At 42.3% G+C, this 26,863-nt stretch overlaps 1 protein-coding gene across 2 annotated transcripts; it reads left to right on the forward strand.

Moving 5' to 3' along the window:
- Positions 1–2,065: 2,065 nt before the first annotated feature.
- On the forward strand, positions 2,066–26,274 carry TTC5 (tetratricopeptide repeat domain 5; the record flags this gene model as incomplete). 2 transcript variants are annotated; one of them, XM_079768281.1, is made up of 10 exons in its annotated part: positions 2,066–2,170; positions 3,710–3,842; positions 5,000–5,211; positions 7,018–7,168; positions 9,218–9,309; positions 11,458–11,514; positions 12,048–12,194; positions 12,373–12,587; positions 14,296–14,440; positions 25,644–26,266. In XM_079768281.1, 10 exons carry the CDS (start codon positions 2,066–2,068, stop codon positions 25,761–25,763), a joined length of 1,377 nt encoding a protein of 458 aa, XP_079624407.1. In that variant the 3' UTR covers positions 25,764–26,266. The 2 variants fall into 2 exon arrangements, with proteins under 2 accessions (XP_079624407.1, XP_079624408.1); XM_079768282.1 differs by lacking the exons at positions 2,066–2,170; positions 3,710–3,842; positions 9,218–9,309 and having other exon boundaries at positions 5,027–5,211; positions 25,644–26,274.
- Between the last annotated feature and the right edge of the window lie 589 nt (positions 26,275–26,863).

Genomic DNA, 26,863 nt, shown 5'->3' on the forward strand with positions numbered 1-26,863 from the left:
GAAGATTTATGTCTCAGGAAATGGTAATGTATATCTGTAGTTTGTTATTTGGGTGTATACATTTATTCCTATATATTTATATATTTGCCCTTGTATTAACTTGTTTTGAATGTATGTGCTCATTCAGTGAATGAGAGTACAATTTGATGTACATATGATCAGTTCTTATTTCTATTTAAAAATAATTTACATTGTCAAAGTTATTTTGTAAAGTTGTTTTTTTGCCATTTATTTAAAAATAAAATTATTCCTTCTTTACTGTTTTGTCAGCTGTTGTCTTGGGTTTATTTATTATTTTTTATTAAATATATTTTTATTGATTTCAGAGAAGAAGGGAGCGGGAGAGAAAGATAGAGACATCAATGATGACAGAGAATCATTGATTGGCTGCCTCCTGCACTCCTCCTACTGGGGATTGAGCCTGCAACCTGGGCATGTGCCCTTGACTGGAATCAAACCTGGGACCCTTCAGTCTGAGGTTGACATTCTATCCACTGAGCCAAACCGGCTATTTAGTAATGCACTTCTATCATAGAAAACTTACAATATGATATTAATCTCAAGAGGTTATATTAATTAATATATTTTAAAAAATTAACATTGATTTTAGAGAGCAAGGGGGAGAAAGAGAGAGAGAGAGAGAGAGAGAGAGAGAGAGAGAGAGAGAGAGAGAGAAACATGGATGCGAGAGAATCGTTGATCAGCTGCCTCCTACATGCCCCCCACTAGGGATCAAGTCCACAACTCAGGCATGTGCCCTGACCAGGAATTGAACCATGACCTCCTGGTTCATGGGTCCACACTCAATCACTGAGCCAAGCCAACCAAGCTCTGCCTTGAACTTTTGTTTCTTCCTGTAGATTCACAGAATCAATCTGGAGTACAGGTAAGCTATAATTAAAACTAAAAAGTAAAGAGAAACTTTGTTAGGACTATTACATGCAACTTTAAAAATAGTTACTTATTATTGAAAAGTTGAATATAATCACATGGTACAAACTCAAAAGGTACAGAAAAGGCACCTGTCTCCCAGCCACTGGCTCCACCTTTCTGGAAACAGTTATTGTTGCAGGTGTCTTGTGTCTCTTTCAGAGTCTATGTGGAAGTAAGTAATTTTTTAATTTAAAGATTATGCTTATTTTTCAGTAACTAATACATGTACATAACAATAAATTCAAAAGTGTATATAGTGAAATTTTGTTTGCCTACCAACAATTCTCAGTCCCACTATTTCCTTCTTCAGAGACATTCATTGTCTCTTATGTATCCTGGATATATAGTCTGTCAATAAGCATTATTTGTGCACTAATATCTTCCTATATAATAAAAGGCCAATATGCAAATATACCAAATGGTGGAATGACCAATCACTATGATGCACACTGACCACCAGGGGGCAGACGCTCAACGCAGGAGCTGCTTCCTGGTGGTCATTGTGCTCCCACAGGGGGAGTGCCGCTCAGCCAGAAGCTCTGAGCCAGGCTTACAGCTGGCAAGGAGCGGGCCTAAGCTGTCAGTTGGACATCTACCAAGGGCTCCCGAACTGTAAGAGGGCACAGGCCCGGCTGAGGGACCCTCCGCCACCTCCGAGTGCTCGAATTTCGTGCACCAGGCCTCTAGCAGTAGTATATTAGTGATGGCTTTCATACTACCCCAAATGTAGTAGATTTATTAGGATAGTGTGTTCAAAATGATAAATTCCTCATACATAGAAAATCACTGTAAAGTTGTACTACATTTCCTTCAAATTTTAAATTTGTAACACAGGCATCTACACTCAACCTGTCTTCTTTTTGGGGGTATTATAATCTGGGCATAAATAAGTAGGAAAAAATGAGACGAAAATATACAGTACATGCAATTAGCTGAGAACAGATTGTTTCTAGGATGTTAGAAATTAAGTTTATGAACTGTATCGTGATTAGAGAGCATCTCCTTTGATCTTGAGGCATTGGGTTAAGTTGGTTTGGAGCGATATCCTTCCTTGGAAACCAGCTCCTCTACTTAGGTGCAGGCAAGCCTCCAGCGCCCTAGATGTCGCTGTGGCTCCATGATGAGCGTAGGTATGACTCTCTCTGGTTATAAAGTTGGGGGCGGAGTAGCCGAGAGTGTCCAGGAAACGATGGCTGATGAAGAGGAAGAAGGCAAACAGATCTTGCAGAAATTGCAGGTGGGCTGTAGGATAAAACCTGAATGCGCTTTTGTTATCCGGGAGACGCAGGGAGCCCAGTTGATGCAGTACCTGCGAATTCCTTGGCACCTCCAGGACGCCGCGTGCGTCGGTGTGGTTACTCTAACAACTTCCCACCGTGCCGTCGCCGCGGGCCAGGGGAGCCTCTCCGGCCAGGGGAGGGGCGCGGACCTGACTTAATTTCTGTCCTGTATGGAAGATGATTTGTTGCTCCTAATTTTATTCCTGCACATTCTTAGGAAGCTTTTTTTCCACCTCCTCGATCCACCCATAACAAATTGCGTACACATGTTTATGGCAGATTTCCAGGAGCTGTTTTGATCCCCACAAAGGCCGTTTCTCACTTCTCTGCTTTGAAATTGGCAATAATCACAGTAATGGCTTGCACCGCCTGTGTCCTGGTTACTCCTTTTAGTACTTCATGGTTTTGTTATTCTTTGGGATCTGATGCAGAGGGGTCCAGACTCCACCCAGTCCACAGTGACTGCAGTTTTGAATAGGACTTGTGTTTTGTACTAGGTAGGTAGGAGCTAACTCGCTGACTTGACTCTTATCTTTCTTTCAATGACCCAAGATTTTTTTCTTAAATCACAGAAACTCAGTTTTTTGTGTTATAAAACAGCTTGTAATTTAAACATTAGACCTGTGACAGGCTTGTAACTTGCTTAAAGTCTCTCATGCAAAAATTTAAACATTGGTGAGATTTTGTTGTTGTTTTTTGAGCAGATTTATATGATAAACACTTTTTAGAATGTGAGCTTTACTTCCAGTCGATTCGGATTAACTGAACTTTATTTCCTAGTATGACTGGCTGAAATATTATTAGTGTGTATATGTTTGTGTGCATGGATGTCTCTCTCTCTCTCTCTCTCTCTCTCTCTCTCTACACACACACACACACACACACACACACACACTGAGTGGCCAGATTATTATGCGTTCAGAGATCATAATCTGGCCACTCAGTGTGTGTGTGTGTGTATGTGTGTATGCGTGTATATATATGTGTGTGTGTGTGTGTGTGTGTGTGTGTGTATACATACATACATATATATACATATATATATACATATATATACATATATATATATTATATGGGATAGAGGAGAAGAAAAGAATAGTGATGTTGCTATCCATGGGAATGGTGGCAAGCTTTGATTTCATTCTTATAGACATCTTAGGGTACAAGGGAAAAGTGTATTTTTCAAAGTGTGTTTCACGGACCATTTTTATTACAGTCATCTAGAATGCTTGTTAAAATGCAGTATTTTGAGTTTTGCTAAAATTACTAAAATCAGAATCTCTGCAGGCCGGGTCCTGGAAATAATATACACAATAAAATTTGGAAAGCACGGATGCACAGGGTGCTGGTCCATTCTCTTTGTTCTGGGTAGGCTTTTAAATTAAGTATAGGACATAAGTACTATTTGTTAGCGACAGGGACTATTCTTTAATTCATTCAATTAAGTCTTGTCTGGTGTTCTCTCTACATAATCGAACCATCCTTGTGCTTCCTAGGAACTGGTGGATCAACTCTATTCATTTCGAGACTGCTATTTCGATACACACAGTGTTGAGGATGCTGGGAGGAAGCAACAGGATGTGCGGGAGGAGATGGAGAAAACCCTGCAGCAGATGAAGGAAGTCGTGGGTATGAGTTCCAAAAGAGCATGCAACCCCTTGCCCATCACTGACATGTGATATGGTTTTTCTCTTTCTGTGTACTCTGGGATATCCTATTTGTGGCTGCTACAGCATGGCACAACAAAATATTACCCCTTGCAGGATGGCAACCTTTCAGTCCTCTAATTTTCCTAAAGTTTGATTATAGTAAATGCCATGAAATAAAACAACATAATTGTTGCTTGAACTATTCCAGTGATCTTCTTAACTGACCTTTCTGCCTCTAATTTTTTTTTTTTACTTCCAAATGAACTTACTTAATGACTGTGGCCATTATCTTTCTAAAGCATTACTTAAAGCATTTAATTTTATCCTTTTGTTTGCTTCTTTGCTTAAGTGTCTTCAAAGATTGCTACTATTGAATGGTTGAACTCTAAACCCCTTAACCTGGTATCTAAGTCTCCATTTTCTGACTCTATTTTTTCCCTACCCTTATCTCTGACGGCATACTTACAGAGGAAGTTTTTGTTTCATTCAGGTTGGATCATGCATTCTCCCATGAACATGCCACATGTTTCATACCTTTTTTTGTTTACATCATTTTCCTACCTGGCTACCTGGAAGGTCTTTTTTTCTTTTTTACCTTTTAAAGCCCATTCATTGATTGTATGCACATGTTTTGACTGATTTTTTTTTTTTTTTTTAGAGAGAGAGAGAGAGAGAGAGAGCACAGAACGGAGAGGGATAGAGAGAGAAACATCATTAATCGGCTGCTTCCTGCATGCCCCCTACTGGGAATGGAGCCTGCAACCTGAGCATGTGCAATGACTGGGAATCCAACCAGTGATCTCTTGGTTCATGGGTCAATCTCTGGAGCCACACCGTCCAGGCAGTACATGCTCCTTTTCATTGTTGTTTTAATTTTTCACATATATGCTTTGTCCTCTCCGCTAGATTATAAGCCCCTCAAAGGTAGGGATAGTGCTTTCTTTGTTACCTGATTATATAACATAGTTCTCTGCCTATGGTAGGCTTTCAATAAGGGGTTTGTTCATAAAGATTTTCCTCAGATATTTTATTTCTAGATCTGATGTGGGGTTATTCCTTGAGAGAAAGTGTTCTGGTCTTATCTGTAAGACTGCCTGGGTTTTTCCACTTTCCTCTATCTTTTTCTCTTTCTCCTAGGTTCTGTCCAGGGCAAAGCACAGGTTCTGATGCTAACTGGGAAGGCACTGAATGTGACTCCTGACTATAGCCCTAAGGCTGAGGAGCTTTTGTCAAAGGCTGTGAAGTTGGAGCCCAAGCTGGTGGAAGCCTGGAACCAGCTGGGGGAGGTGTACTGGAAGAAAGGGGATGTTGCAGCTGCCCACACCTGCTTCTCAGGAGCCCTCACCCATGTGAGCTGACCACTGTCCACTCAGAAAACACAGATGGGATTTCTTTGGTTCTATGCATCTCCCTAGGATATGAATACCAGAGTAGAACTATATTGGAACTAGGAGAAAAGAATCATTAAGGAGGAAGGGAGGGGGAACAGACCTTAATGAGGAAAACAAGGATAGGGGACTGAAAAAGGAAGATGATGGGGTCAGGTTCAGGGGTAGATGAAAAGTTAACCAAGTTGATCCTTGTAGATGTGGGTCTAAGATACACATGGCAATAAGAATTAAGATGACAAAACAGATTTATGTATTAGGTAGATCTGCTATGTCTCCTGGACTTGGTAGAATCGCCTTGTGAGGTAGGTGTCCTCTAGAGCCCAGTGGCTCAGCCTCCCAAGTCACCTGAGTTGGGCACTCCAGGTGTGCCCGTTTGTGGGCTGTGTGCACTGTCCTATTGTAGTTGAGCCTTGATTGATGTTGGTGACACTGGGAGGGATTGACCCCAGGTCAGTCAGTTGCGAGGATTGGCTGCAACTATAGTGGAAGAGCTGCTGTGCAGGAGCCAACGTGCTTCAGTGGGGCTTTGGTGCTCACTAAGTCTGCCCCTTGAGGGTGTCACTCGTGGAGGTGGTAGGGTTGTAATCTGGTGTGGTTGAAGCTGACCACCAGGTACACTGGCTCTGGAGCCTCCTGGGAGGTACAAAGTTAGCCACTGCCTGTGCCCTGCCTGGGGCCACCCAGCATGAGCTACAAAGCAATCTGCAGATGACTGCTGCTTGTGTTGGGCTTGGAGGTGCCCAGGAGAGGCCAAGCTGTGAACCAAAGTGTGCTGCCGCTAGTGCTTGGCCTGGGGCCACTTATGGAGAGGTGCGGGGCATGCTGAGGCCAGCTGCTGCTTGTTTGAGAGATTTCAAGAAAGACTGAAGCATGAGGCAAGAGAGACCAGTTGTATGAAAGGCCACTGGAAATGGCTTGGATGAGCCTGCAAGTAGGGAGGGGCAGAGGTCCCCGGGAATCACCACGGCAGGGCAAAAAGTGTGAGCCAGGTTGATGGAGATTCAGATTTGGCACCTGCCTGCTGGCTCTGTGCAGAGGGAGAGTTCAGCAAAGGAACATTGGCCTCTGCCAGCACTTCTGTCTGGGAGAAAGCTGCCCCTCCAGCTCTTGCTCTGATTCTAGGCAAATTAGTTCCCTCCCCAAATGTCCCAGGTTCCTTTCAAGCCGCTGCTCTAGTGCTGGAGCTCAGAGGAAGTGAGTGAGTCTGAGTAAGTCCATGTGCAGTCCCTTTAAGAAGAACTGCCTGGGACTCCTCTAGCCTCCCTGTCATTCAGCCACAATCTCCACTGTTTTTTATAGCCAGAAGTTGTGGGGACTTCTCTTCAAGCACTGGAACCCTTGGCTGGTGTGGGGCTGGGACCCCTCACTCCTCAAGGAAACCTCCGCAGCCATGATATCTCTCCTGATTTTAAATTGCAACATGTGTGTGTGTGGAACAGCTGGTTCTGTGATTCCATCCCAAGTTTCTGCCCCTCCTACCATGATGTGCTTGAGCTACAAAGTCTCGATGTGCTTCTTCTTTAATTCCCAGTTGTAGGACCTCCGTTAGCTAGATTTCAGGTTGTTTTGGAGGGTGGTAGTTCTGTATTGTAGTTGTAATTTTGATGTGGTTGTGGGAAGTGACGAGTACTGTGTTTACTTACGCTGCCATCTTGACCAGAACCCCTGATGACAAAACAGATTCAGAAGAAGATGGGGATAGAATAGATCTGGAAAGGGGAACTAGAATCAGGAAGGTTGAGTATGTGTCTTCTCCATTTGCAGTGCAAGAACAAAGTCTCCCTTCAAAACCTGTCAATGGTGCTTCGCCAGCTGCGGACTGACTCTGGAGATGAGCATTCTCGCCACGTCATGGACAGTGTCCGACAGGCTAAATTGGCTGTGCAGATGGATGTCCACGATGGCCGCTCCTGGTGTGAGTGCTCTCAAATATCTCCACCCAATTTCTAGAGCAGTGGTTCTCAACCATGTAGCCAGAGTCATCTGGAGCCCACCTATGGAGTCTGCCTCTGACTGTGAAGCCAGGGCATCTTTGTTTTGAAGAAGCCCGAAAGGTATTTTGTTGAGCCACTATTCTACGAACTCTTGAATCTTTTCATTCAAGAGAGGAGTTTTATGTTTCCACATAAGCAAGGCAGGGCTGTTCACCTTTCTCCTTTAGGTCTATGTTTGCCTCTTTATCCCAGCGGTATTTGGGGTGTACTAAATATAGTGTCATCAGTAGTTTGTGTCAGGCCTTTTTTTAAAAAAAATCCTCACTTGACATGCTTAGAGAGTCGAAGGAAGAGAGAGAGAGAGAGAGAGAGAGAGAGAGAGAGAGAGAGAGAGAGAGAAAGAAAGAGAAAGAGAAAGAAACATCCATCGGCCGGATGCCTTCAGTATGCTCCCCAACTGGGGATCAAACCCACAACCCAGGTTATGTGCCCTGTCTGGGAATTGAACCGGTAACCCTTCAGTGCACAGGTCGATATGCTCAACCAACTGAGCCACTCTGGCAGGGCTGTGCCAGGCTTTCTAATAGACTTTTCAGGGTGATCAAAACAGGTCGTATCTTTTTTATTTTTTAAATATTATATTTCTTTTGTGAGATTTTATTTATTTGTTTGTTTGTTTATTTATTTATTTCCTCACCTGAGGATATTTTTCCATTGATTTTAGAGAGAGTGAAAGAGAGAGGGGAAGACGGAGAGAAACATCGATGTGAGAGAAACATCGATTGGTTGCCTCCTGTACGCGCCCTGACCAGGACACAGGCCAGCCTGCAACAGAGGTACGTGCCCTTGACTGGAATTGAACCTATGACACTTTGGTCCGCAGGCTGGCACTCTTGTCTACTGAGCCAAACTGGCTAGTGCCATATCTTTCTTTTTTAAAATGTATTTTTATTGATTTCAGAGAGGAAGGGAGAGGGAGAGAGAGCTAGAAACATCAATGATGAAAGAGAATCATTGATTGGCTGCCTTATGCATGCTCCCTACTAGGGATTGAGCCCATATCCTGGGCATGTACCCTTGACCAGAATCGAGCCTGGGATCCTTCAGTCCGCAGGCTGACACTCTATCCACTGAGCCAAACTGGCTAGGGCAAACAGATCTTATCTTAAATGCTGGCTCTGAGATGCTCCACCGCTGTTTCAGTTTTTTTTTCTTCCCTTAGGTGGGGCAGGATGGCTAGAGTGGGATGGAATTGGGTATTTCCCTTCTTCAGGTCGGTTAGATTCTGGTTAACTAGTTTCTCCTGAGGGCTGTCCGTGTTTACTTTTAAGAACAGAGTGCTTGCCCTAGTAACCGGTTTGGCTCAGTGGATAGAGCGTTGGCCTGCAGACTCAAGGGTCCCAGGTTCGATTCCGGTCAAGGGCATGTACCTTGGTTGCGGTCACATACCCGGTTGGGAGTGTGCAGGAGGCAGCTGATCGATGTTTCTCTCATTGATGTTTCTAACTCTCTATCCCTCTCCCTTTCTCTCTGTAAAAAATCAATAAAATATATTTAAAAAAAACACAAAAAAACCAGAGTGCTCTAACATATTTCAGAATGTTCCTTTTACAATCCCTCTGCTAAAAGCATGAGGGGATTTTTTCACTGATACTTCTGGGAATCTGGTTAACTCCTGGAGGTGGATCTCAAAATATTGTGGGGCTCCCCTTATGGCTGAGACCCCTGCATTTTTTAACTCCCAGACTTGTGCATGCTGAGCCTCCAGTAATTCATCAGTTCAGGTTCTCATACTCCAGCACTGTTTCCTGTGGCAGCTTGTGAGCTTCTGTTCCTTTACACCACAACTCCCTGTATTTACCTGTCTGTCGCTCCAATTTTGGGGGCAGTGGTTTGCCTGGTGTTGTCCCCTCTAATGAATCCAAGAAGAGTTGTGATTATTTTGTTTCTTCAACTTTTTCTTACTATGATGGAGTGGTAACTTCCAAGTTCCTCACATGCATAATGTAAACCCTGTGTCTCTTTTCCAGATATTCTGGGGAATGCATACCTTTCTCTTTACTTCAATACTGGCCAGAATCCTAAGATCTCCCAGCAAGCCCTCAGTGCCTATGCCCAAGCAGTAAGTATTTATGGTCGCCCTGGCCAGATGAATAGAGACAGAAACAAGAGTGTTGTTCAGTCTTCCTTGTGGCTCTTTAGCAAGTAGGATGGGCACTGTTTGCTGGCATCCGATGTGTGTGGTGTTGCAAAGCTGTGTCTATAGAGGCGACATTTCTGCTTATCCCCTGAGTATTAGTAACCACTTGCAGTGTGGTGCCTTAGTGCTAGATAGCTCCTTGAGCTGTCTAGACTTTTTAAAGGCATGTATCCAAATCACAGAGCCCATGCCAACATGTTCATCTTTTTTAAATGGGAAAAAAAATCTATAATAATAAAAGCATAATATGCTAATTAGACTGGATGTTCTTCCAGACGAAGCCGGGGCTGCGAGGGCCGAGCCCCTTGCATGAATTTCGTGCATCAGGCCTCTAGTATTAAAATAATGCTTATTAAATTTGTGTGTGTATTTTAAGAAAAATTAAACCTAAATCTTAAGTATAAATTAAATGCTATCCCCACATTGACCATTACATACTATGGCTTTGGATTTCCCACAGGCTAAAATAGAAAACAGCGTACAACCCATTTAGCATCACTTCCTAGGAACTATTGCACTAGAGCTTGTGCTTTGCTTAGGCGTTCAGGCCATGTTTAATCAGTAACCACCTGCACTGGGGTTTCTTCAGGCCTTGACTGCCTGGTTGCTCATTATTGAAAGCTTCACATTGGTCTTCTGAGCACTTTTTATTTAGGCCTTATACTCACCTTTCTTCGTTTGCTTTCTTTTTTCCTTTTTAATATATTTTTATTGATTTCAGAGAGGATGGGAGAGATAGAAACATCAATGATGAGAGAATCATCGATCAGCTGCTTTCTGTATGCCCCACAATGGGGATCGAGCCTGCAATGTGGGCTTGTGCCCTTGACCGGAGTTGAACCTGGGGCCTTTCAATCCGAAGGCCGACGTTCTATCCACTGAGCCAAACTGGCTAGGGCTCGTTTGCTTTCTTGTTTCTCTTGACACAGAATTGCTTTTTAACTTGCCGTTACTTATTTTGCTCTGTATGGCAGAGTAAAGAATACAGCTACCTTATATTTATATTTGCAAGTTAAGGACTGTGGTTTTTTTTCAATTTGAACTTTCAGGCAGAGGAATTATTTTTTACTCTAATTTCTTAACTTGGTTAATGTTTATATTTTAAAAAATAATGTTTATGGTTGTATGTACTTCCTTTAAAATTTTATATTTGGCTTCTGCTAAAGAGTTACTTTTAACTCTTCATTTCTTCACCCAAACTTGCATTTTAAAACATATTTGAACCAAGCATTTAAACAGTTTTAATTCCTGCTGTTTGTGCTTTTGCATTGTGCCAGGCAATGAATAGAGTTTAAAAAATAAAAATAAATAAAATGAGCCCTGGCTGGGTAGCTTAGTTGGTTGGAGCATTGTCTCTTACACCAAAACGTTGCGGTTTCGATTCCTGGTCAGGACACATACCTAGATTGCAGGTTTGATCCCTGGTCTGAGTGTATACAGAAGGCAACTGATCAGGGTTTCTCTCTCATGTCTATGTTTCTTTCTCTCTCAAATCAATAAACAGATCCTTGGGTGAGGATTAAAAAAATAATAATAAAACAAAATGAACATAGCCATAAACATCATCAGCAGTTTCTTCACAGCACATTTGTCTGCACTGTCATGTGGTTTCTGGCCATCTATTTATATTAGAGAATCAGATTTTACTTTCAATGTGTGTTTTAAGGGGACATACAACATGATTCTGCCTGTGTCTGGAGCTGGGCTTATGGGCAGAGGAAAAGCATTAAATTGACATAATTTCTTTTGTAGGCTTTCCTCATTTATACCATCATCTCACTATTGAAAATTTTTTTATGACAGTGCTTTCACACATTTCTTCTCTTTATACTATTGTATAGATAAATTATAATCATTTTTAAAGTTTCACACACATGCAAAACCCCTAGCATCCTGAGGTTTCAGGGGCTGTGTAATGTACCACACAAACAATGACTATGTATCAGTGTGGGTATAGGTAACAAGGAAGAAACTTGAATATTTTCAGGGAGAGGAGGTTAGGACATACTGGGCGTGGCCATCCGTAAGACTGAGACAGGATCCACTCATGATCTTTTTATCCGGCTGTAGGAGAAGGTTGACAGGACAGCCTCCAGCAATCCTGATCTCCATCTGAACAGGGCAACGGTAAGACCTGTGGCTGTGGGGTGGAGGTCATCTGAAAGTCAAATTTAGGTCTTAGCCTGTGAGGATAACTGAGTATTCATAGGAACAAGGTTGGGTACAGACTGCAAGAGAAAAGTAACAGTAACATTATTTCTAGGAAGAACTAGCTCAGTTTAACTTCAGTAGCTGGTGGCGTCACTGGAGGGAAAGGAGAAGGGGGTGAGGGTGTGGAAGGGTACATAGGGAATGGGGGGCAGCTTAGAAGACTCTTCTGAAATGCTTATAAAAATAGAATGACCCAACTCTAACTGTTTTAGAGTTTGGAAGTTGGGTTCTTTGAAATGACACCATCTTTGGGGTTGTGATTACCGTGGTCAGGTAAAAGGATGTTAAGGTGTTACCATCTCTTCAGGATGTTCATTGTAGCACAGGAAAAAAACTGGATAGGAAAACAGTTTATTAGGTTTCTAATCCATTATGCCATTACTTCCCCCCAGCATAGTTTGTGTTAAAAATACTTATAATTGGGAGGTTTTGGGTTACTTCTTATGCAGTTACATAAATACGAAGAGAATTATGGGGAGGCCCTGGATGGCTTCTCTCGAGCTGCAGTGCTGGACCCTGCCTGGCCAGAACCTCAACAGCGAGAGCAACAACTCCTGGAATTCTTGAATAGATTAACCAGCCTCCTTGAGAGCAAGGTAAAGATGTCTAAAGGCTGAATCCTACTTCTTTATTCTGCTGTACGTCAGTAAAATAAGACTAGAATAGGCTTTGGTAGTAGTGATCCTATAGAAGTGGTAGGTGGGAGGGAAGGACTAGACTCTCCAGGGGAGTGACTAGTTCCTAGCTTCTAATCTGTTTCCCCTTCCTTGGCAGGGAAAGGTGAAGACCAAAAAGTTGCAGAGCATGCTGGGAAGCTTGCGCCCAGCCCATCTAGGCCCTTGTGGTGATGGGCGCTATCAGTCAGCCTCTGGGCAGAAGGTGACCCTGGAGCTCAAGCCGCTGAGTGCACTGCAGCCTGGTGTGAACAGTGGTGCTGTGGTCCTGGGGAAGGTGGTGTTCAGCCTCACCACAGAGGAGAAAGTCCCCTTGTGAGTTTATCTTTGCCTTTCCTCTTCTTTATCCTCGGAACTAGTACTGCCACTTCCTGGCCTTTCTCTGACAGTAGAAGACAATTAGTGGGCACAGGTCAGTGAGTTCTGCTTCCCTTCTCTGGCTGTCCCATGAGCAGGTATTGTCTAGGTGATGTCTGACAATCTCTGTAGATTCTGTACCATCCATTTTTCACTGTTTCAGCAGATGTTTATTGAACATCTATGTGCTATAGAGAATAAAAAAAAAGAGAGAGAAATGTAAAGGACTCAAACTAAGGGTGCTTATAGTCTAGCAGAGGAAATGAGTTAAGAATGTTCATTTAGAAAATTTTTAACTCTTGAAACATTAGGGTTTTATCAGTGCCATCGCTCCTTGGTCTTTTTTTCTTAATTTAAAAAATATTTTTATTGATCTCAGAGAGGAAGGGAGGGAGAGATAGAAACATCAATGATGAGAGAGAATCATTGATCAGCTGCCTCCTGCATGCCCCACAAGGGAATGATTGAGCCCACAACACGGGCATGTGCCCTGACCGGGAAGGGAACCATGACCTCCTGGTTCATAGGTTGACACTCAACCACTGAGCCACACAGGCTGGGCTCGCTCCTTGGTCCTTCACTCACTTCCAGGATGTTCTCTTGTGTTCCTTCCCAAGCAGTCCCTGTTCTTTTCCTCATCATTGAGGATTTGTTTTCCTGTTTTGACCCAGCTATTTTTCATTTCTTTAAGATTCAGTCCTTTTAAGGAAACCTTTCTTGCTTTTTGATTTCGACATTTCTCCTTGAGTTCCCATGTCCAACCATTTGCTTTACTGAATTCGTCACAAGGGAAAAGTTATTCTAGCACCTATCACAGTTGTACTGTAGGTGTTGGTTTAACTGTCTGACTCCTGCTAGACTGCTAGCTCACATAGCTGGATTGGTGTTTTACTGCTAAGCACAATGCTTGACATATAATATTCAGTAAAAGTTTGTGGAATTAAACTAAATTGACAGTTATGGTTAGAGAGTTTGATAAAGGTTGTAGTAGTTAAACTGATAGACCAGGAAATAATGTTTAGTAATGAACATTTTGAGCTAGTTCATTATTAATAACTAGAGGCCTGGTGCATGAAATTCGTACACTCGGGGGATCCCTCAGCCCTGCCTGCACCCTCTTGCAGTCCGGGAGCCCTCGGGGTATGTCCGACTGCTGGCTTAGGCCTGCTCCTAAACTGGTAGTCGGACATCTTTAGCGTTGCCGCTGCTGCACTAGCCAGCCGTGAGCTCAGGGTTTCTGGCTGAGCAGCACTCCCTCTGTGGGAGCGCACTGACCACCAGAGGGAAGCTCCTGCGTTGAGCATCTGCCCCCTGGTGGTCAGTGCACATCATAGTGACCAGTCATTCCACCGTTAGCTCAATTTGTATATTAGCCTTTTATTATATAGGATTGTCGAATGGTCTCAGTGTGCATGTGTCCTAATTCTTGGCAAAGTGACAGATCGATGAGTCATGTGCATGTTCTCTAAAGATATTATTTATCTAAGATAAATGAGGACTCCGATGTCCATAGTGGATGATGGTACCGATCATAGGTTTTCTAGATAAGTTACTAAAAAATCACTTGTTTATTTTATTGGTATTTAAAAACACCGCTGTTTCTGTTCTTTCTTGCCCACTTTTCTTTTTTTTTTCCCTCTCCTCTTAACTCATTTGAACCGGGCAGTACATTTGGCCTGGTGGATTCAGATGGCCCTTGTTGTGCAGTGATGGTGTATAACATGGTGCAGAGTTGGGGAGTGCTCATCGGGGACTCCGTAGCCATTCCTGAGCCCAGCCTTCGGCTTCACCGAATTCAGCACAAGGGAAAGGTGGGTGATGGTGAGGATTCTTTCTCACATGCTAGGCTCTGAAAGTGGGGCCAAGTTTATCTCTTAAAAATATGTAAAGGGATGCATTTGTGTGTATGGTATTATATATTTACTAGTAAACATATATATGTAATTTTTACTGAAAAGGGAAACTACTGGTAAACAGAAAGAATGAAAAATAGCCCTAACCGGTTTGGCTCAGTGGATAGAGCGTCAGCCTGCGGACTGAAAGGTCCCAGGTTCGATTCCGGTCAAGGGCATGTACCTTGGTTGCGGGCACATCCCCAGTAGGGGGTGTGCAGGAGGCAGCTGATCGATGTTTCTCTCCCATCGATGTTTCTAACTCTCTATCCCTCTCCCTTCCTCTCTGCAAAAAATCAATAAAATATATTAAAAAAAAAAGAATGAAAAATAATGGACTGAATAGGCAAAGAAATACTGTATGATATCACTTATATGTGGAGTCTAAAAAAGCTGAACTTGTAGAAAACAGAGTAGAATGGTGGTTACTGTCGAGTTGGGGAATTGGGGTGATGTTGTTTAAGGGTACCAACTTATAGTAGATAAATAAGTCCCAGAGATCTAATGCACAGCACTAGTGATTATTGACAAAAATGGTAGTATAAACTTTAAAGTTGCTAAGAGACTAGATCTTAATTGTTCCCACCACAAAATAGAAATGATAATTATGTGACTTGACAGAGGTGTTAGCTAACACCAGGATGGTAATCATACTACAAAATATGAATTATCAAATCAACATGTTGTGTACCTTAAACTTACATAATGTTATAAGTCACTTATCTCAAAATAAATTTTAGAAGGTGGGGGTGGAAGGGTGGGATGGGAGTAATTAATCAGGGAACTTATATGTATAACCCATGGACACAGACAATAGATTGGTGAAGGCCTAAGGGGCAGGTTCGGGGTGGAGGGGATTAATGGGGGAAAAACACAAACAAAAGGGACAACTGTAATACTTTCAACAATAAAGATAAAATAAAAAAAGAAAAAACAAAAACAAATTAAAAAAAAAATGGACTGAAATATTGTCACTGAGGTATTACTGTTAACAGTTTGGTGTGTATACCTCCAGTTCTTTTGTTTTTGATAAATATATATACACATGTTTATATGTGTAACTTTAATCATGAATAGACTATTATGTGCAAATGTTTGTGAACATTTCCTGTGTTTTTAAACTTTTACAACATTGGTCTAAATTGACACATAGAAATGGTGACGAAGATGATGATGATAGTTAAAATTTACTGAACACTTAACTGACTGCTAGACACTGTACTAAGTTTTATTTCCTGCACTAGCTCATTTAATCCTCATAAAAACTCACTGAGAGTAGGTATTTAACCAGTTTTTTACCATTTAGGTCAGGGGTGGGCCTAATCATGGATATGGGCAGATATAAAAATATTTACTACGGTGCCATTGACCATATCTGGCTCACTGCCTGATATTTGTATGGCCTCTAAGTTAAGAATAACTTCTGTATTTGTAAATCAAAAGAAGAAGAATTTGTGATACAGGAATTTCAAATATCAGTGTTCATAAGTAAAGTTTTTTGAAATAGGTCACACTCATTTGTTTACTATTGTCTGTGGCTGCTTTTGCACTAGTGTCAGAGTTGAATAGTTCTGTGACAGACCTCATAATGTACAGACCCTAAGATACTTATTATGTGGCCCTTTACAGTAAAAATTTGCTGATCACAGATCCAGATTATTTCCAACTTTTTACTGTTATAATATTTTTTTATTTTTTTATTGATTAAGGTATTACATATGTGTCCTTATTTCCCCATTCGCCCCCTCTTCCTCCCCCCCCCCCCCCCGCCACCTGCTCATGCCTTTACCCCCCTGGTGTCTGTGTCCATTGGTTAGGCTTCTATGCATGCATACAAGTCCTTTGGTTGATCTCTCCCCCTTACCCCCATCCTCCCCTACCTTCCCTCTGAGGTTTGACTGTCTGATCGATGCTTCTCTGTCTCTGGATCTGTTTTTGTTCATCAGTTTATGTTCATTACTAGAGGCCCAGTGCATGATTGAATCATGCACGTGTAGGGTCCCTTACACGCTTTCGCTTTTCGCGGTGGAGCTGGGTGCCTATCCGCTGGTGCACCAGGCCTTTCAGAAGCCTCCGGCTCAGCGGAGGCTTCTGAAAGGCCTGGTGCCGGAGCAGACAGGCACCCAGCTCCCCCACTTTTGATGGTCCGCGGCCACTGAGGGGGCTACCCTGCTGTTGAGAGGCGCAGGGGGTGGGACTCCCGCCTCCTGCGCCTCTCAACGGCCTCTGAGGGGGCCTGCCGCGGACACCTGGCTACCCTGCCGTTGAGAGGCGCAGCTGGGTGTCCGCGGGAGGCCCCCTCAGCGGCCGCGGATCTGGCCATTGAGAGGCACAGGGGGCGGGAGTCCCGCCCCCTGCGCCTCTCAACAGCAGGGTAGCCCCCCTCAGTGGCAGCGGATCCGTGCCTCTCAATGGCCGGATAGGCCACCCCGAGTCCCGCCCCCCAGCCTCCCGCCGCCCAATCGTGGGCGTAGCGGAGTGATGGTAATTTACATGTTACTCTATTTTTAGATAGGATATTCCACAAATGAGTGAGATCATATGATGTTTATCTTTCTCTGACTGGCTTATTTCGCTTAGCATAATGCTCCAGTTCCATCCATGCTGTTGCAAATGGTAAGAATTCCTTCTTTTTTACCGCAGCATAGTATTCCATTGTGTAGATGTACCATAGTTTTCTGATCCAGTCATCTGCTGATGGGCACTTAGGCTGTTTCCAAATCTTAGCTATGGTAAATTGTGCTACTATGAACATAGGGGTGCATATATTCTTTCTGATTTGTGTTTCTAGTTTCTTGGGATATATTCCTAGAAGTGGGATCATTGGGTCAAATGAGAGATCCATTTTTAGTTTTTTTTTTTTTTTTTTAAGGTTGAGGGTTTTTTTGTGTGTTTTTTTAAAATATATTTTTATTGATTTTTTTACAGAGAGGAAGAGAGAGGGATAGAGAGTTAGAAACATCGATGATAGAGAGACATCGATCAGCTGCCTCTTGCACAACCCCCACTGGGGATGTGCCCGCAACCAAGGTACATGCCCCCGACCGGAATCGAACCTGGGACCCTTCAGTCCGCAGGCCAACGCTCTATCCACTGAGCCAAACCGGTTTCGGCCATTTTTAGTTTTTTGAGGAAACTCCATACTGTTACCCACAGTGGCTGCACCAGTCTGCATTCCCACCAGCAGTGCACGAGGATTCATTTTTCTCCGCATCCTCGCCAGCACTTGTCGTTTGTTGATTTGTTGATGATAGCCATTCTGACAGGTGTGAGATGGTACCTCATTGTTGTTTTGATTTGCATCTCTTGGATGATGTTATAATATTTTTATAATATTTTTATATCTGCCCATATCCATGATTATTTTCTTAAATGCATTTCTAAGGTAGAATCCTGGCCCTAAGGGGTATGCAGAAAGATTTTTGATACATATTGCCAAATAATTTTGTGGAAGGTTGCACCAGTTAATACCAAAAGTGCATGTAATTGTTTCCCTGTAGTTTTCTTCTCAACTCATTGTAGAAACCTTTGAAAAGTTATTTGCTGATTTTATGTGAAAAATATAGCATCACTATTGTTTGGCTTTGGTTTCTTGATTATTGGTGAGGTTGAACATTTTATTATATCTCTATTGACTATTTTTTCTCAATTTTTTTTTATTAAGGTATTATATGTGTACATATCTTACCATTGCCCCCCCCCCCCACTCCCATATATGCCCTCACCCCCAGAGTTTTGCGTCCATTGGTTATGCTTATATGCATGCATACAAGTCCTTCGGTTGATCTCTTATCTTCCCCACCTCTCCCTAACCTTCCTGCTGTAATTTGACAGACTGTTTGATGCTTTACTGCCTCTGTATCTATCTTTTTGTTCAACAGTTTATAATGTTCTATATTATCCATAAATGAGTGAGATCATGTGGTATTTTTCTTTCATTGACTGGCTTATTTCACTCAACATAATGTTCTCCAATTCCATCCAGGTTGCTGCAAATGGTAAGAATTCCTTCTTTTTTATGGCAGCATGGTATTCCATTGTGTAGATGTACCATAGTTTTCTGATCCAGTCATCTGCTGATGGGCACCTAGGCTGTTTCCAGATCTTAGCTATTGTAAATTGTGCTGCTATGAACATAGGGGTGCATATATCCTTTCTTATTGGTGTTCCCAGTTTCTTAGGATATATTCCTAGGAGTGGGATTACTGGGTCAAATGGGAGTTCCATTTTCAGTTTTTTGAGGAAACTCCATACTGTTCTCCACAGTGGCTGCACCAGTCTGCATTCCCACCAGCAGTGCACGAGGGTTCCTTTCTCTCCGCATCCTCGCCAACACTTGTCGTTTGTTGATGATAGCCATTCTGACAGGTGTGAGATGGTACCGCATTGTTGTTTTGATTTGCATCTCTCGGATAATTAGTGACGTTGAACATGTTTTCATGTGTCTCTTGGCCTTCCTTCTGTCTTCTTTTGAAAAGATTCTATTTAGGTCCATTGCCCATTTTTTTATTGTATCATTTATCTTCCTTTTATTAAGTTGTATAAGTTGCCTGTAGATGTTGGAGATTAAACCTTTATCAGTGATACCATTTGCAAATATGTTCTCCCATACAGTGGGCTTTCTTGTTGTTTTGTTGATAGTTTCTTTTGCTGTAAAAAAGCTTTTTATTTTGATGTAGTCCCATTTGTTTATTTTCTCTTTAGCTTCCATTGCCCTAGGAGCAGTATCGGTGAAGAAGTTCTTTTGGCATATGTCTGAGATTTTGCTGCCTGTGGATTCCTCTAGTATTTTTATGGTTTCCCATCTTATGTTTAAGTCCTGTATCCATTTTGAGTTTATTTTTGTGTATGGTGTAAGTTGGTGATCTAGCTTCATTTTTTTGCATGTATCTGTCCAATTTTCTCAACACCATTTATTGAAGAGACTGTCTTGATTCCATTGTATGTTAATGCCTCCTTTGTCAAATATTAATTGAGCATAGTGGTTTGGGTCAATATCTGGATTCTCTATTCTATTCCATTGATCTATATGTCTGTTCTTGTGCCAGTACCAGGCTGTTTTGAGAATAGTGGCTTTGTAATACAGCTTGAGGTCTGGTATTGAGATCCCTCCTACTTTATTCTTCTTTCTCAGGATTGCTGTGGCTATTCGGGGTCTTTTTTTATTCCAGATGAATTTTTGGAGAGTTCTTTCAAGGTCTGTGAAATATGCCGTTGGTATTTTAATGGGGAGTGCATTGAATCTATAGATTGCTTTGGGTAGTATAGACATTTTAATGATGTTGATTCTACCAATCCATGAACATGGTATGTTCTTCCATCTGTTTACGTCTTCCTCTATCTCTTTTTTCAGTGTCCTGTAGTTTTCCGCATATAGGTCTTTTACCTCCTTAGTTAAGTTTATTCCTAGGTATCTTAATTTTTTTGATGTGATGGTAAATGGGATTGCCTTTTAGTCTCTCTGTCTGTAAGTTCACTATTGGTGTATAGAAAGGCCATAGATTTCTTGGCGTTAATTTTGTATACTGCTACATTGCCAAATTCATTTATTAAGTCTATTAGTTTTTTGACGGAGTCTTTCGGATTTTTTATGTACAATATCATGTCGTCTGCAAATAAAGACAGCTTTACTTGTTCTTTTCCAATTTGGATGCCTTTTATTTCTTCTTCTTGTCTAATTGCAATGGCTAATACTTCCAGTATTATGTCAAACAAGAGTGGTGAGAGTGGGCATCCCTGTCTTGTTCCTGTTCTTAGGGGAAATGGTTTTAGTTTTTGTCTATTGAATATGATGTTTGTTGTGGGTTTATCATATATCGCTTTTATTATGTTGAGGTATGAGCCTTCTATTCCCACCTTGTTGAGAGTTTTTATCAAAAAAAGGGTGTTGGATTTTGTCAAATGCTTTTTCTGCATCAATTGATATGACTATGTGATTTTTATCTCTCAATTTGTTTATGTGATGTATCACATTTATGGATTTGCGGATATTGTACCATCCTTGCATTCCTGGAATAAATCCTACTTGGTCATGGTGTATGATCTTTCTGATGTACTGCTGGAGCCGATTTGCTAGAATTTTGTTGAGGATTTTGGCATCTATGTTCATGAGGGATATTGGTCTGTAATTCTCTTTCATTGTGTTGTCTTTATTTGGTTTTGGTATTAGGGTGATGCTGGCTTCATAGAAGGAGCTTGGAAGTGTTCCTTCCTCTTGAATTTTTTGGAATAGTCTGAGGACGATAGGTTTTAGTTCTTCCTTGAATGTTTGGTAAAACTCTCCTGTGAAGCTGCCAGGCCCCGGGCTTTTGTTTGCCGGAAGCTTTTTGATGACCTGCTTCAATTTTGTCCATAGTTACTGGCCTATTGAGCTGTTTAGAGTCTTCCTGATTGATTTTTGGAAGGTTATATTTTTCTAGGAATATGTCCATTTCCTCCAGGTTGTCCAGTTTGTTGGAATAGAGTTGTTCATAGTATTTTGTAACGCTCCTTTGTATCTCAGCGGGGTCTGTTGTTATTTCACCTCTTTCATTTCTGATTTTGTTTATTTGGGTCCTCTCTCTTTGCTTCTTGGTGAGCCTGGCTAGAGGTCCATCAATCTTGTTTATCCTTTCAAAGAACCAGCTCTTGGTTTTGTTGATCTTTTGTATTGTTTCTTTGGTCTCTATGTCATTTATTTCCGCTCTGATCTTTGTTATTTCCTTCCTTCTGGTTACACTGGGCTTTTCTTGCTGCTCTTTTTCTAACTCTTTGAGTTGTAGGGTTAGGTAATTTATTACCATTGTTTCTTTTTTTTTGCAATAGGCTTGTAGAGCTATGAACTTCCCTCTCAAGACTGCTTTCACTGTGTCCCATACATTTTGGATTGTTGTGTTTTCATTGTCATTTGTTGCCATGATGTTTTTTATTTCTTCCTTGATCTCTCTGGTGACCCAGTCCTTGTTTAATAGCATGCTGTTTAGTCTCCATGTGTTTGATTTCTTTGGATTGTATTTATTGTAGTTGATTTCCAGTTTTATGCCACTGTGATCTGAGAAGATGCTTGATATAATTTCTATCTTCTTGAATTTGAAGAGACTTTGCCTGTGACTCAGCATATGGTCTTTCTTTGAAAATGACCCATGTGCACTTGAGAAGAATGTATATTCTGTGGCTTTGGGGTGAAATGTTCTGAAGATGTCAATTAATTCCATCTGGTCTAGTGAGTCATTTAGGATTGCTGTTTCTTTGCTGATATATTGTTTAGAGGATTTGTCCAATGGTGATAGTGGGGTATTAAAGTCTCCTACTATGATTGTATTGCTATTAATCTCTCCCTTGATATCCTCCAGGAGTTTTTTTATGTATTTGGGTGCTCCTATATTGGGAGCGTATATGTTTACCAGAATTATTTCTTCTTGTTGGATTTCTCACTTTAGTATTATGAAGTGACCTTCCTTATCTCTTGTTATGGCATTTACTTTGAGGTCTATTTTGTCAGATATAATTATTGCTACCCCAGCTTTTTTTTTTTCATTTCCATTTGCCTGAAAGATATTTTTCCATCCCTTCACTTTCAATCTGTGTGAGTCTCTTGTTCTGAGGTGGGTCTCTTGTAGACAGCATATATATGGATCATGTTTTTTATCCATTCAGCCACTCGATGTCTTTTGATTGGAGCATTTAGTCTGTTTACATTTAAAGTTATTACTGACAGGTATTTGTTTGTAGTCATATCTATTTTTTTGTCTGTATTCCTTCTTACCTGTTTATTTCTTCTTTTTACAGTATTTCCTTTAGCATTTCTTGCATTGCTGGTTTGGTGGTGATAAACTCCCTGAGCCTTTTTTTGTCTTCGAATGACCTGATTTCCCCTTCAATTTTGATTGATAGCCTTGTTGGATATAGTATTCTTGGATTCAGTCCTTTGCTTTGCAACACTTTGTATACCTCCTTCCATTCACTTCTAGCTTATTGTGTTTCTGATGAGTAATCATTTGACAATCTGATGGGTGTTCCTTTGTAGGTAACTCTCTGTCTCTCTCTTGCCGCCTTTAAGATTCTCTCTTTATCATTTATATTTGCCATTGAAATTATGACATGTCTTGGTGTGGGTCTTTTGGGGTTGATCCTGCTTGGGACTCTCTTTACTTGCGTAACTTTTATCTTTCCCATATCCAGGAAGTTTTCTGTCATTATTTCTTCAAATAGATTTTCTAATCCCTGCTGCTCTTCTTGTCCTTCTGGCAGCCCTATATACGCATGTTACTTCATTTCATGTTGTCCCGAAGCTCCCTTAGGCTTTCCTCCTGCTTTTTAATTTTTTTCTCCAATTGCTGTTCAGATTGAGCTTGTTTCTGTACCTGATCTAACTCACTAATTCGGTCCTCTGCTTCTTCTAGTCTACTGTTGAAACTTTCCATGGTGTTTTTGATTGTAGCTATATCACTTTTCATTTCTTCCTGATTCTTGCATAAGTTGTTGATTTTCTCATCCATCCGATGTATAAATTCCACAACCATTACTCTGAACTCTTTTTCGGTCATGTTGCAAGCTTCAGTTTCACTAATTTCCTTTCTTGGCGACTCCTCATTTTCTTTCCTCTGTGAGTTATTTCGTCTCCCCATTCTGACTATCACCAGAAAGCTCAAGCTTCTGTTTGCGTGGACCTGGGCCATGTGCTGTGGGGACTTCGCTTCACCCGAGTTTCACTGAAGTGCTCTGACACTAGGACGTGTGGCTGCCTTTGGTTGGTGGGAACCAGACTTGCCCAGGGTCAGTGTCCCCAGTGTTCCGTGTGGTCTCGTGTGCACATTTAGAATCAGGGGCCCTGTCTGCACCACACTGTTGGTATGTGCCGAAAATGAGATCCTTAGCATGTGCCAGGAGTCAGAGTTTCCCTGTGTCTGCACCAAGACTCGAGTGTCAGAGTCTCTGTTGCCCCGTGAGAATCAGGGTCCCTGTGTGTGCATGCACCAACAATTGGGGTCGCTGGCTCTTAGTGTGAATGCGCTGTGAGTCAGGGATCCCAGGCAGCTGTGTCCAGCATGCCAAATTCCCTGAAGTGGAGCTGCGTCCTATGTGTGCTCTCTCTACTGAGCCAAACCGGCTAGGGCACACACTCTCAATTTCCTGAAGGTGAGCTGCCTCCGTGCACTCTCCCAGAGTCCCGGAAGGGTGGCGGAGTCCGTCCTGCGCGCCAAATTCCCCAAAGGGGAACACCTCTGTGCGCGCTCTACGATTCCCTAAAGGGGAGCTGTGTCCTGCAAGCCAAATTCCTCCAAATTCCCCGAAGGGGAGCCCTCTGTGTGCGCTGTCAGATTTCCCAGAAGGGGAGCTGCTTCTGTGCTTCTGTCCCACGCGCCAAATTCCTTAAAGGGGAGCGCGTCCGTGCGCGGGCGCTCTGCAGCTTGGGCGAGGGGCGGGTCTATCAGTTACTATGGCGCTATCCGCGAGCCTGCGGGGAGGGGGATAGGCTCTTTGACTCATGGAAATCTGCTGCCCGGAAGTCTGGATTCTTGTTGTTTGTTGGTCTGAAGCTGTGATAGCAGTTCTCTGTCCCCAGTGGCTGCAGGGTCCTGGTTTGTGTCTGAAGCCAGAATCCTAGTCTCAGGCAGCTCTGTTTCTCAAGATGGCGTGGTCTCCGCGTCTGCACCAGCCGCCGAGAAGTGTCCACTTTGTGCGCGGGCGCCGTCTAGGACTGCCTGGTTAGGCAGCCCCTTGGAAGACCTACAGAATCTAACTGACCCTAGCTCATACACACACACACCACACACGTCTACACTCTCCTCTATGGGTTCCTCACTCACACTCTCTCTCTCCCTACCTTCCTGCCGGTCGCCATCTTTTTTCCATCTCCTCTATTGACTTTTTTTATTTTATTTAAAATTTTTTAAATTTATTGATTGATTTTTAGAGAGAAACATTGATTTGTTGTTCCACTGATTATGCATTTATTTGTTGATACTGTATGTGCTCTGACCAGGGATTGAATGTGCAACCTTGGCATATTGGGATGACGCTCTAACCAACTGAGCTATCTTATTTATATACCTTTTATAAATTGACTTTTTTTTGGTCATGTGCCCATAGTACTGCTAGGAAATTTTTTAAAAATTGATTTGTGAGAACTGTTTAATTTACCTCTGTAGTTTGACTTAAGCCTCCTTCACCGTCGACAATGGAACAATCTTTTTTGGATGAAGATCTTTTAAAAACAGGTTTTAAAGTACATTTGAACTGATGAAATGAGCTGATTCTTTTCTGTTATTAGGAGAACTTCTAAACCACACATTCTGTCTCTTCCTCCTGATATAAAGGGAGAAGTAACTTAATTTATATCTGACAGGTCAATTTAGGGCCTTACAAACCCTTGAACTGAGAGTTTCGCAGCATTTCCACCTGGCTGGCTACTATGTATATCTAGTTATAATTGTCAGCAAACACTGTGGGAAGGGCAGATTCTGTGAGAGCTGGTGGCATCCTTTGCTAGCCAGTGCCAGGAACCTGTCTTTTTTTGAGTCAGAATTGTCGCATTCTTGTAGTGACACTACTGGCACCCTCCCTGCCCCCGGTTTTCCTTCTGAAGGTTAAAAACTTTGGGAAAATTACACTGAGTGGCTAGATTATTATGATCTCTGAATGCATAATAAACTGGCCACTCAGTGTGTGTGTGTGTGTGTGTGTGTGTGTGTGTGTGTGTGTGTGTGTGTGTCTGCGTGTGTGTGTGTGTGTCTGTGTGTGTGTGTGTCCGTGTGTATTAGAGGCCCGGTGCATGAATTCGTGCATAGGTGGGTCTGGCCAGCCTGGCCAGGGGGAGGGGACATGGGCGGTTGGCCGGCCTGCCTGCTGGTTGAACTCCTGGTTGAGGGGACAATTTGCGTATTAGCCTTTTATTATATAGGATATACAATAAATAATCTGAGTGGCCAGATTATTATGCGTTCAAAGATCATAATAATCTGGCCACTCAGTGTATATCTCCTTTGTTAGCTCAGCTTTGTTGAATGTGAGATGGAGGTAAAGGGTGCCATATACTAAGGGGGGAGAGAGGAGGAGATTGTCACAGGTGGTGTATCCCCTGTGTTGGAATTTGTTCCACCTTAGGGTCTGTAACGAACCTCTGTATGTTTGTCTTTTCTAGGACTATTCCTTTTCCAGTGTCCGCGTAGAGACGCCCCTCCTGCTGGTGGTGAATGGGAAGCCTCAGGGCTCCAGCAGCCAGGCTGCTGCCACAGTGGCATCTCGGCCACAGTGTGAATGACCTCCCTTACCCTGCATGCCGAAGAGGGAGCAGAGGCACGGAGACAAGCTCAAGGGCACTCGTCAGCTGGACCGGCCGCATCCAGTGGCTCAGCCGGAACGGGGGGGATGTTTTAGATAACTTTTCCTTCCTCTGCCCTGTAAGACTCTTTGTGTCTTTTCTTTCTCTCCTGTTATCATGTTCTAGCTCTCTCTGGGGCCACACATTCTCCTGGTATATCTCTCCCGCCTCTTTCATTGCTCTTCTATGTTTTAGGCAAAGAGCATGGAATTGGTAGAAGTGTTGGGATCTTGCCATGGGACAGAGTCCCCAAAGTTCCTGTTCTTGCCTCCTTCCTGAGCCTCATGTGTACATATCATTTCAGTATTTATTGCTAAGGGAGGGGGCTTAAATTTTTAATGGCTTGGTTTTTGAGCAATTTTTATTTTTATTTTTAAAATTTAGATTTATCCCCTTCTTTGGGGCTGGAAAAGAATTAAATTTGTTTGGAAAAAAATAATACTGTGTTGTTTGGCCTGCTTCATTCCCTCTAGGCTTGGATTCTTGGTTTTTAGGATCACTTCAGGACGTTAGAATAACACCCCACCACCTTTCCCCTGTATACGGAGTAGTTTAGTTCCCTTCCAGTTAAAAGTGTTCTGACAGTAGGCAGTCCAGAGCAGGAGTGGCAGCTCCTCAAAGTCTCTGGGAGCCAGGTCTTTCGTTTCTCCCATTCTGCCATCCTAGGGGTGGTCATTAGCATGGCCCAAGATGACACACACTTCCAATAGTGTTATTAGACTGAAAGACCAGAGAGAGCTAGGTATTCAGTTTTTAATATGCCAGTGATACATTTATAACAGTTTCTCTTAATATCCTTGTGGAAAAATGGGAAAATGTGAGGGAGGATTAATAGGCATCTGAATGGTACTTTACTGGATACAGTTTAACTTGGAAGAAAGACTTTTAGTAATATGGCTCAGGTCTTTGTCCTTGATCCAGTTCTGTTCAACTTTTTTTTTTTAGTTGATTTCAGAGAGGAAGGGAAAGGGAGAGAGAAAGAAACATCAATGATGAGAGAAAATCATTGATTGGCTGCCTCCTGCATGCCCCATACTGGG

Source organism: Cnephaeus nilssonii (genome assembly GCF_951640355.1).
Source record: "Cnephaeus nilssonii genome assembly, chromosome: 4".
NCBI classification, from domain to species: domain Eukaryota; kingdom Metazoa; phylum Chordata; class Mammalia; order Chiroptera; family Vespertilionidae; genus Cnephaeus; species Cnephaeus nilssonii.